We start from the raw sequence: 12,166 nt of genomic DNA, 5'->3' as shown, positions 1-12,166 counted from the left end.
AGCAATTTCAGAATTTTTTTTCCTCCACTCCCTGGCACTGCCAATCCCAAGCCCTGTGCAGCAACATGGTAGTGCTGCTGGGAAAAATGCCAAAGTATTTTTCTTTGCTATTTTTCTTCTTGTTATTTCCCATAAGTGTCTTTGGCTTCAACCTTAGAAATTGTCCTGGTGAATGAAGCTTAGGCTGTAGTCAGCAAAAAGACAGGGCTAATAAAATGCTTTTCTCTCCCATGGGAAGATAACAGGCACATTTTTCAGTGTCACTCTGAGACAGAGAAGTTGAAAAGCTGGCTTGCATTCCTAGAAGAGGTAACAGTAAGCCTCCTGATTTATAGCACACATCGTTCTATCAGTTTCTTTTCAGACAGCCTGTCTGGCTTTTGAAAGTCTTTCTTACCTGTGATTGCTCTATCACTGCATGATGAGTATGCATGAAAGAGACTAAAGTGGACCAAGCCCTGGACTGCCATTTAGGGTACCCTGGCTTCCAACAACTGCTAATTAATTATTTCATTGTCCTAGCATCTCTGCCTATAAAAATGAAGGGGATATGCATATTTTCTGTGATTGGTACCATGAGGTCTATTTAGAAATTTGGTTGGATTTATTATAATTTTGCATAGATAAAATGTCTTACTCATGTCTAATAGAAATATACTATATATAGTATATTTGTTATATATTATATGTATATTTAAAATATATATATTTTTAAATCCCTCTATATCCACAAATGTAATCTCTGGTGGCTTGATCCTACTTGCAAGTCTGAACATTCTTTTCCCTCTTTTGAAGGTTGCTGAACATTGAGAGCGAAATGATCAAATTTGCCAGTTACTATGCTGGAATTGCTGTCGCAGTACTTATCACAGGATATATTCAAGTTAGTAGCTCCTCCATATAATTTATAGATCAATATCTGACCTCAAAGACATTACAATGAGATGCAATGTGTTGCCACCCTTTAAGCTAATCAGAAGCCCTAAGAACTACAGTCTGTTTCCAGAGGACATGAGAGAATGGAGAGGGATTCTTCTCTCAGGTGGAAACTTAGGAGGATACAAGTGGCTGTCCAGAGAGATGCGTAATAGACTTGTAGTTATAATGTCCTGTCCTTCCCCTGCCTTTCCCTACTTCATCCTCTCTTCTATATCCAGGAATGGACATTTGCAGGTGTGTTTGTAGGGGGCAGTTGAGTAGCTTGAAGAAAGTGGGGCAGGGGGAGATAGAGAAAAGCAAAATTTACTTTCTTTTTCTCACACTGCTAAAGTCTCAACAAACTGCATTCCAATCCAAATTCTGAAAGGCTGAATCTAGAGCATATTTTAGATTTAAGTGATGGAAGGGCTTGGAGGTATTTAACATTAAGAAAGAAAAATATTTTATCTTTTGCCTTCTTTTGTAGAAAAATAATGAATTCCTTCCCATTCATTCAAGAATTCCAGGCAGTGCTGTTTGTAAAGAGAAATGAATCATTTTTTTCCCATTTAGGCATTGGGAATTTTAATAACAGGCTTTTTTTTTTAGTTAGGGAAAATCTATCAGCAGATTAGATTTGTGCTGATGTCATAATTTTTGTTTTACATTTCTTGAAAATTATTGCCTGAAAACTATGCATGAATGCTTCTAGGCAGGTCTTTCAGGGGGGAAATTCACTCAGAAATGGCATTAAAAATAGTTATTTAAGAACAATAATGCCTTATTTTTGGTGCTGTGAGCCTTCTTTTACACATGAGGAAAGTGAAGCTCTGTAGGGTAAAGTCCAGAAGACATGGGCCTGCTTAAGTGTCAGAGCTGGATTCAAACCCAAATCTCAGGCTACCCTGCCGAAGGTTCTGTTTACCTCCACTTTTAGCAGCAGATGACAGAGCTCACATCTTAGTTCCCAAGAAGAGGCATTTTCTGAATTACTTTTCCCCTTTTCTCAACTGCTGTATTGAAACTACTTTCTTTTGAAAAAAGAAGAAATTAACAAATATTTCAAACATTGCAATGCTAAACATTCCTTTGTCCATTTCCAGATATGCTTTTGGGTCATTGCTGCTGCTCGTCAGATACAGAAAATGAGAAAATTTTACTTTAGGCAAATAATGAGAATGGAAATAGGGTGGTTTGACTGCAATTCAGTGGGGGAGCTGAATACAAGATTCTCTGAGTAAGTAGCTGGTAAAACAGTATTTTAGTGTGTGATTTTTGCATCATAAAACTCTTGTTTCTAAATTAAATAACAATTTAAAAATATTTTCAGTTTTCCTATGTTTCATCTCTTAAATTGGGCTTTCATAGGTGATATGGCTTTTTCATAGGTAATACACTGTCAGATACGGACATTAAAAATTGAAAGCCAAGGTACTACAATTTGGTGTGTAGACCTTAATTAAAATATTAGAAATGAAATATTATAGAAGACAGTTAAAAAGGTTATTTAGCTGTCCAGGTGTAACTGGATTTAAATCCAGTTTACACCTAATTTAGGTCATTAACAGCCACCCAGGAATTCTAAATGAGAGGAATTAGAATTGGTTGAACCCTATTGAACTGAATTTTGAGGTCCCCTGAAAGACGGTCACTCTACAGTGTAGATAAAGCACACTGAAATTCAGGACCCCTGGCTTCTAGCACTTACTCTGCTCCTTACTGTGACCTCGAACAGTTATCTAACCTTGCCGGAACACAATGGCCTAATATCTGGGTGATGTCTTAGGTTTTTTCTTGCTGTTTAGTTCCAAGCTCCATTCACTCCATCTGGACAAGAGATTAAGGAAATGTTCTCAGGAATATGAATTCAATATAATTATATTCAATCAATATTCTGGAGCAATTACCTTGCACTTGTGCTCTTGAGGAACTAACAGCCTAGTAGGGGAAATAAGAAATGCAAGCAAATAATCAGAACTAACACATATTAATTTTTTATTATATGATAGGCGCTGTTCCATAGGCTTTACATATATTCACTACTTTAATCCTCATTACTACCCATTGGGGTAGGTTCTATTATTGTTCTTATTTTACAGACAAGAAAATTGAGCCACAAAAAGGTTAAGTAACTTGCCCAACAAGAGTTTGTATTCAAATTCCTGGTCTGGCTCCAGAATCTGCACTCTTCACCACTACTCTATACTGCCTATAAGCAGAATGCAATAATTTCACATACATACAAATGCACAAGGATTAATTACAGTGTTATGGAAACAGAGGGAGAAAGGTGTTACTTCTTCTTGGGGGATTATACAAGATTGATGCACAAGGAGGTATGTGACTAGAACCTTGAGGCTGAAAGGATTCAGCAGGCATGAAGAAAGAAAAGCTTTGCAAGACAGAGCAAGGATATTAGCTATGTAAAAGAAAAAGACAAATAAGATGGTTTCCAAAAGCCTTAATCAACACTAAGTACCAGCTGGGAAACCTAGATTAAGAACAAAATTGGTTGGCTATGAGGAAAGAGGCTTGATAACATCCCAAGGTGCAGCAAATTTTCCAAGATTTGAGAGGATGTTAATGCTATCCAAGGGTGATGGGGATAGAGAGATGGGAATGTTTAAAAGGGAAAGACAGACTTTCAGCAAGATATTTGAATGATAAAATTCAGTTTTAGTGACCAAAATCTTTCTGGTTTCTAGTGATATTAATAAAATCAATGATGCCATAGCTGACCAAATGGCCCTTTTCATTCAGCGCATGACCTCGACCATCTGTGGTTTCCTGTTGGGATTTTTCAGGGGTTGGAAACTGACCTTGGTTATTATTTCTGTCAGCCCTCTCATTGGGATTGGAGCAGCCACCATTGGTCTGGTAAGAATGTCTTTTTGTATCTCTCCGTTGGGAAGACATTTGCCTTCATAAACAGCCAAAAATGTGAAGTTTGAGTCCCTTTTCCTGAGTATAGTTAGCAACATAATTATCACTATTTTCATGTAGTTTGTTAGATTACTCCCCAGTGTCAAATGACATTTCATCGAATAGGGATTAATGATGTTTTAATAGGTAAATATTGTTTTATTAACAGCAATTACATTTATTGAGCATTCACTGTTTCTCTAGGCACTACTAGGAGCTTAATATTCATTATCTCTAATCCTTACAACAATCTTGTAAAGTGAGCACTAACATCATTTTAAATATAAGAAACTAGGCTCAGAAAGGTAAGGGGATTTTTCTGGGACTGCACAGCTGGCAGAATAGGATTCAAGTCTAAGGGGCTGTGACTCCAAACTCCACTCACTCTCCAATATGCCTATTGTTCTCCATGTCCTCCCAAGCTTGGGCGCTTCCGTGAAATGACACAACAGACAAAGAGCATTAACAAGCACATAAGAAGGATTTCTGCAATCACAACTGTGTTCTCCATTTCATCTTATCTTTCAGATAACCTCTTTCAGAGAGAGGTGATCTGACCCATTCCAAGAGTTATCCCAGTCACTGTCTCGGTTCCCCAGGTATTGAGGCCTAGACAACATATAGGAACAGGAATTTTGGGTCACATCAGCTAAAAACACTCCCAAGGACTGAGAAATTATCATTAGAGCAGCCACATTAGATAGCATGTTATGGAATCAGTCATACTAAAAATTTGCTATAAATGAGAATAGAATTTAACTGAAAAACTGCATACACACTCACACATCATTGAGCAATAGGTACCAATTTCCTATTGCTCAATAGCAAAATATTCTCACAGTCCACTGACTACATGACTCAAACATTTCCCAGATAAAATAGAAAATGGTTTAAAGTGACAATAGCAAAGAGCTCACTCCATTTCATTAGGTCACCACTTGGCTCTACCGCTAACAGGTTGTGTGACTCAGGAAAAATCCATTTAACCCATGAAAACCTCAGTTTCCTTGTCTTTAAAATAGGGATAATACCTCCCAAAAACATTATGATGATTCAGGGAATAATCCACGTTATGCATTTAAGCAGTGTCGGGCACAGAATCAATTGCTAAAGAGAGATGTATATGTTTTTCAATCCACTATATCATTCAAGTTTTATGGCAGTCTTTCCTACTAACCGCTTTCCAACTATACTCCAGGGAACCCTCAACTTCCACAGAAGAGCTTCAGGGGTTTTGCAAACATTTTGTTCATTTTTTTCCATATACACTAATCTCTTTCTTCAAACCTGTGATAAAGTAATATACACACTCACGTGGATCATAGGCCACATTTCAACATGTTGGAAGTTAACACATAGCCCAGTTCACTTGGTTTTAAACAGATCTAACGCTTAGTTTCTCTAGTCATCTCAGTACCCATTTCCAGCTTCTCATAAACACGTCACTGATTTAGAATGTTGTAGGTCTGCACATGTCTTGTCTTGCTTCCAAGTCTGTGTATGTTTGTCCTTATACAACAAACTTCTACAAGCAACTATACAACAAACTATACAAGAAACTTCACTAGGCTCAAATGTAAATTTTAATGTTAATAAAAACAGCTTCCAGTCTTGGTAACACAGTGAGATCCCATCTCTACAAAAAAAAAAAAAAAAAAAAAAAATTTTAAATAGCCAGGCATGGTGGCATGTGCCTATAGTCTCAGATACCCAGGAGGCTGAGGCCAGTGAAATGCTTGAGTCCAGGAGTTTGAGGCTGCAGTGAGCTAGGATCATGCCACTGCATTCCAGCCTGGGCAACAGAACAAGAACCCGTCTCTTTAAAAAAAAAAAAAAAGCCTCACTTTCCTTACTGTTACATGTTTAATTCACATGTTTTATAAAATGTACACTGATGAAATATATTGTTTTTAAAAACTACTATGAATACTTACTTAACTTACGTCTTAGAATTCCATCTAAGATTTTGATAAGAGTTTTGCTGCTAAAAGTTTGGAAAAACTACTGGAAGATAAACTCCCTTAATCTGGGTATTATATATATTTTTATATTTCTGAGCTAGTTGATCTTCTGCAATATGTGTTTTTTCTTCTTATTATTTATTAATCTATGCCAGGGGTTTCTTTAGGGGTTAATTTTGACTAGGACTCAATCCAAGTCAGTTTTAGAAAAAGTAATGTGTCTACTGTTAAATACAGATGTCTTTTCATTTCCTTTTGTAAAAATCAAAACTACATAGTTGAGCATCTCCAACTGAGTGAAAAATGGACTTTCTTTTCTGGAATCATCTGGAATCATCTTTCAACATCATGCCTATACTTTATATGTTATATGCCATATATTATACCCAATCATGATATCTGCATGTGTCTCTGGCGTTTGTCTATAAATTATGCAATGGCCATTGGCTAATAGCAATGAACTATGACATGGTCTAACTTAACACCTTATTAGTATAATGACTGAAACACTTTAGTCTTACAGAATGTCCTATTTGGAACTTATTCTTTGAGGAAGTTCTTACTTTTAGTAGGGTCATTTTGATGTATCAACAACCAGACAACTCTGGATGAAGCTTACCATACACCAAATTTGGACCAGATTTCTTCCTCCTGTCAATGATATTACAGTGAGAATCTAATATTGTATGAAACCCATGCCACATGTTAAATGAATCTGAATGACAGACTGACTTACCTAATTTCTTGGACTTCACATTTTCTTTTCTTCTTTTTGATTTTTAGAGTGTGTCCAAGTTTACGGACTATGAGCTGAAGGCCTATGCCAAAGCAGGGGTGGTAGCTGATGAAGTCATTTCATCAATGAGAACAGTGGCTGCTTTTGGTGGTGAGAAAAGAGAGGTTGAAAGGTTGGTTAATTGGAATCTGATTCTTTCCTTAATTTCATCAATCAGTGTAGTACCCTGAGTCTCTCAGTTTGTGCAAAGCGGCAGACCCACCTTGGTCTGTGGCCCCCAGAGGAAGTACTTGTTCAAGAGGGAGCTAAGCGAGTAATTTAGGTTGGTCAGAGCACTATAAGAAGTCCCAAGCCTTTAGCAGTATGTTTTTAAAGATGTTGCACTTGGCAATTTTTAGAAAGCCAACTTAGGGTAGATATTTATTTCAAACTCTGATGGTATGTATGCATAAATATTATACCTCATATCAGTCTATAATGCTGTTTGCTGTCATTAAAGAAAAGCCTACATGAGACATTACAACTGATACCACAGAAATACAGAAGATCATAAGAGACTACTAAAAACAAACGCCAACAAATTGGATGACCTAGAAGAAATGGATAAATTCCTAGAAAAATACAACCTGCCAAGGTTGAATCACAGAGAAATAAAGAGAAATAAATCTGAACATACCAATAATGAGTAAGGAGATTGGATCAGTAATAAAAAGTCTTCCATGAAAGAAAAGCCCAGGACCTGATTGCTTCATTGCTGAATTTTACCAGACATTTAAAGAAAAACTAGTACCAGTCCTCCTCAAATTCTTCCATAAAATTAAAGAGGAGGGAATACTTCACACTCATTTTACAAGGCCAATATTACCTTGATACCAAAGCCAGAAAAGGATACTACAAGAAAATCAAAGGCCAATATCCATGATAAACATGGGTGTGAAAATGCTCAACAAAAATACTAGTAAACCAAATTGAATAGCACATTAAAAGAATCATTCACCATGATCAAGTGAGATTTATCCCTAGGGTGTAAGGATGGTTCAACATAGGCATGTCAATAAATGTAATATACCACATTAACAGAATGAAAGACAAAAACCATATGGTTATCTCAATAGATGCTGAAAAAGCTTTTAACAAAATTCAACATCCTTTCCTGACAGAAACTCTCAACAAATTAGGTATAAAAAGAAGGTACCTTAATACAATAAAGGTCACATATGACAAGCCCACAGCTAAATCATACTCAAGGGTGAGAATTTGAAAGCTTTTCCCCCTAAGATCAGGAACAAGACAAAAATACCCATTCTTGCCACTTCTTAGCAACCACAAAAGACCTTGAATAGCAAAAATCCTGAACAAGAAGAACAAAGCTGGAGGCATCACGTTACCTGATCTCAAAATCTACTACAAAGTAGTAGATCATTATTAGATTATTTGATTACTATAGTAATCAAAACAGCATGGTACTGGCATAGAAACAGACACATAGACCAGTGAAAAAGAATGGAGAGCCCAGAAAGAAGTCCATGCATTTATAGTCCATTGGTTTTCAATAAAGAGGCCAACAACACACCATGAGGAAAGGGCAGTCTCTTCAATAAACGATGTTGGGGAAACTGGATATCCACATGCAGAAGAATGAAATTTGATCCTTACCTCACACTATACACAAATATCAACTCAAAATGGATTAAAGTTTTAAATGTAGGATATAAAACTGAAAAACTACTAGAAGAAAGCATAGGGAAGAAGCTCTATGACATTTGTCTAGGCAATGATTTTTTTGACACAACCCCCAAAGGACAGGTAACAAAAGCAAAAATAGACAGATGGGATTACATCAAACTAAAAAGCTTCAAAAAGGAAGCAATCAATAGAGTGATGAGGCAATTTATAGAATGAGAGAAAATATTTGTAACCCATACATCTGATAAGGGGTTAATATCCAATACATATAAGAAACACAAACAACTCAATGACAAAAAAACAACTTGATTAAAAAATGGTCAAAAGACCTGAATAGACATTTCTCAAAAGAAAACATACAAATAGAAACATACAAAAAGAAACATACAACAGGTAAGTGAAAAGAGGTCACACATCACTAATCATCAAGGAAACACAAGTCAAAACCACAATGAGATATCATGTTATACCTGTAAGAATGGCCATTATAAAAAGAAGAAAGATATCAAGTGTTGGCAAGTATATGGGGAAAATGAAACCCTGTTACACGGATCGCTTTTGGTGGGAAAGTAAATCAGTACAGCCAAAGAGTATGGAGATTCATCAAAAAATGGAAAATAGAACTACCATATGATCCAGCATCCCCACTACTGGGTATATATCCAAAGGAAATGAAATCACTATGTCAAGAGATATCTGTACTCTTATATTCACTGCAACATTATTCACAATAGCCAAGGTATGGAATCAACCTAAGCACCCGTCAACAGACAAGTGAATGAAGAAAATATGGTGTGTGTAAATTTACATGCCACGTTCAATAGAATACTATTCAGCCTTTAAAAAGAAGAAAATACTGTTATTTGCAGCAACATGATGAACCTGGAGGACATTATGTTAAGTGAAATAAGCCAGGCACAGAAAAATACCCCGTGATCTCACTGACAGAGTTGAACTCCCGGAAGCAGAGAGCAGAACAGTGATTACCAGGTGCTTCAAGGGGGGGAGGGGGCAGGCGAGAACTGGGGAGACGTTGGTCAAAGGATTCAAAATTTCAGTTAAACGGGTAGTTTGAGATATTTTAAAAATAATGACTTATTAATTATCTAATTGTAGTTGTTTTAATTTAGTTCATGGTGATCTAAAAGAAACCCTTCCTTATTCACACTTAAGAGGCAGTTTATAAATTCAAGAAATGTTAACATGGTGACTATGGTTAATAATGCATTGCGTACTTGAAAATTGCTAAGAATAGATTTTTAAGTGTTCTCATCACACACACACACACACACACACACAATATAAGTATGTGAGGTAATGCATGTTAATTATCTTGATTTAGCCATTCCACAATTTATACATACTTCAAACCATCATGTTGTATACCATAAATATATGTAACTTTTGTCAATTAAAAAATAATAAAGAAATGCCAGCATGATCCAAAATGCTATTTCACACATTTTTATTGAACACCTTTTTAATTAAACACATTTTATTCAGGTACTGTGCTACATGTTCTTTATAAAGTCTGATAAGATTTCTGTTTAGTCAAACAGGCTGGGCACAGTGGCTCATACCCGTAATCCCAGCACTTTGGAAAGCCAAGGCAGGTGGATTGCTTGAGGCCAGGAGTTTGAGACAAGCCTGGGAAACATGGCAAAACCTCATCTCTACAAAAAAATACAAAAATTAACCAGACTTGGTGGTGTACACCTGTACTCCCAGCTACTTGGGAGGCTGAGGTGGGAGGATCACCTGATTCTGGGGAGGATGAGGTTACAGTGAGCTGTGATCATGCTACTGCACTCCAGCCTGAATGACAGAGTGAGACCCTGTCTCAAAAAACAAATTAGTGTTGAAAAGTTATAGAGCATTATTCTAGAGATTAACTCCCAGTGAAAAGAAAAACCCAAATGGCCAAAATAATACAGTTGTCTAAAATGTAATTTTGTTTATTCTTTAATTTATCTGGTATTTATTGAGTACTTACTACGTGCCATGCTTTGATTTTTATAAAATAGCTACCAACTGAATAGCAAATCTTACTTTATGTGTTGTAGATTTGGTAAGATGGTGTTATTCTCAGTTGCTACCAAATCCATCAAGTAAAAAAGAGAATAGGATTTACAACCTTTTATTATCCTCTTTTCCCCACTTCTTTTGGTTTGTGGAGTGAGGTTCCTTATTTCTTGTAAAAAATTTCAGTAGCATATTTCTTCCACCATGAAAGACATTATCTTTTATTGTCAATAAAAGAGACAGTGTAGTGTTTTAAAAATGGTAACAAACATAGGATAGACCTTCAGTTTGTGTCCTGCAAAAGGTTAAAAGTTCTCCATGAATTCAATTCTTGAGATGTAGGAAGGCAGTTTCAGAATGCCTGAGCTATATATGAGACAAAGCCCATTGTTAATGGCTAGATCATGGAATTACTGAAAACTATTCCTTGCATTGGACTTCCACATAGTTTCAGTTATCCATGTCTCATGGCTGTGAACCTGACCAGTATGTCACAACACAGCATCTCAGCCACAGGGCAGATGGGTGAGTTATAGATGAGTTGGTGCAAACACTAGTTCCAAGCCTGGTGAGCTGGAAACAAAATAGTCTGGTCTGCTTATTTGGAGCCAGTTGCATTATTTTCTAATAAGTACATGTCATGTGACTCAAGGAAACACTTCAAACACAATACTAGATCTCTCTTGTTCATATATTTATGTTGAAAATTCTTTTCTCTTGGGGCCAGGCTTACCTCACTATGCAATCCAAGCAGCAATCAGGCAGCTTTAAGTATGGCCCTTGCAACACGTTTCATTGTCAGGTTAAAACAAACTTTAAAAAACTACACAAAGGTTACTGGAGATTTTTCTCCCTGAAGCTGCTCTGTGTTTGGGATGATTTTATGATCATTTTGTAAAACCACTACATCATGGCCTGTTTTAAACATTATAACTTGAGCTGTTTCTGCTGAAATTGACTCAAACATTTTCTCTTCACAGGTATGAGAAAAATCTTGTGTTTGCCCAGCGTTGGGGAATTAGAAAAGGGATAGTGATGGGATTCTTTACTGGATTCGTGTGGTGTCTCATCTTTTTGTGTTATGCACTGGCCTTCTGGTACGGCTCCACACTTGTCCTGGATGAAGGAGAATATACACCAGGAACCGTCATCCAGGTACCTCGGACTTATTGACCGAGACATAGCATTTCCTTCTGGTATCTCAGAAAAGTCCATGGATTAGATGTGTTTTTATTACTTTGGTGTCTTCAGGAAAAAAGCATCAATGATTTTATGGAGTCTGTCTATGGAAATAAGTAATACCTTAATTTTTTTTTATTTCCATAAATTTTTTGGGAAACAGGTGGTATTTGGTTACATGAGTAAGTCCTTTTATCCTTCACTCCCTTCCTACCCTTTTCTGCTGAGTTCCCAAAGTCCATTGTATCATTCTTATGCCTTTGCATCCTCATAGCTTAGCTTCCACTTATGACTGAGAACATGCAATATTTGGTTTTCCATTCCTAAGTTACTTCACTTAGAATAACACTCTCCAATCCCATCCAGGTTGCTGAGAATGCCATTAATTCATTCCTTTTATTGCTGAGTAGTATTCTGTCATATATATATATATGTAATTATATATATCTGTGTATATATATACATATATGTTATATATATATCACAGTTTCTTTATCCATTTGTTGATTGATGGGCATTTGGGCTAGTTCCACAGTTCTGCAATTGTAAATTGTGCTGCTATAAACATGCGTGTGAAAGTATCTCTTTTGTGTAACGACTTCTTTTCCTCTGGGTAGATACCCAGTAGTGGGATTGCTGAATCAAATGGTAGTTCTATGTTCAGTTCTTTAAGGAATCTCCATACTGTTTTCCATAGTTGTTGTACTAGTTTACATTCCCACCAGCAGTGTAGAAGTGTTCC

The 12,166-nt window shown here is 36.5% G+C and overlaps 1 protein-coding gene across 4 annotated transcripts in view; it reads left to right on the top strand.

Annotated features, from left to right (window-relative positions):
- Window positions 1-12,166, top strand: part of ABCB11 (ATP binding cassette subfamily B member 11) — a 110,172-nt gene that overhangs the window by 33,247 nt on the left and 64,759 nt on the right. For 2 of the 4 annotated variants that reach the window (XM_054476926.2, XM_054476927.2), the window contains 5 exons: window positions 796-883; window positions 2,022-2,155; window positions 3,624-3,795; window positions 6,585-6,709; window positions 11,226-11,400. In XM_054476926.2, coding sequence (XP_054332901.1) covers window positions 796-883; window positions 2,022-2,155; window positions 3,624-3,795; window positions 6,585-6,709; window positions 11,226-11,400 — 694 coding nt within the window. Of the gene's footprint in view, window positions 1-795; window positions 884-2,021; window positions 2,156-3,623; window positions 3,796-6,584; window positions 6,710-11,225; window positions 11,401-12,166 lie in introns of those variants that run through there. The other 2 variants (XM_063647616.1, XM_054476928.2) reach the window with 2 other exon arrangements.

Source organism: Pongo pygmaeus, chromosome 11 (genome assembly GCF_028885625.2).
Source record: "Pongo pygmaeus isolate AG05252 chromosome 11, NHGRI_mPonPyg2-v2.0_pri, whole genome shotgun sequence".
NCBI lineage: Eukaryota > Metazoa > Chordata > Mammalia > Primates > Hominidae > Pongo > Pongo pygmaeus.
This window is presented reverse-complemented; position numbering and strand designations above follow the sequence as displayed.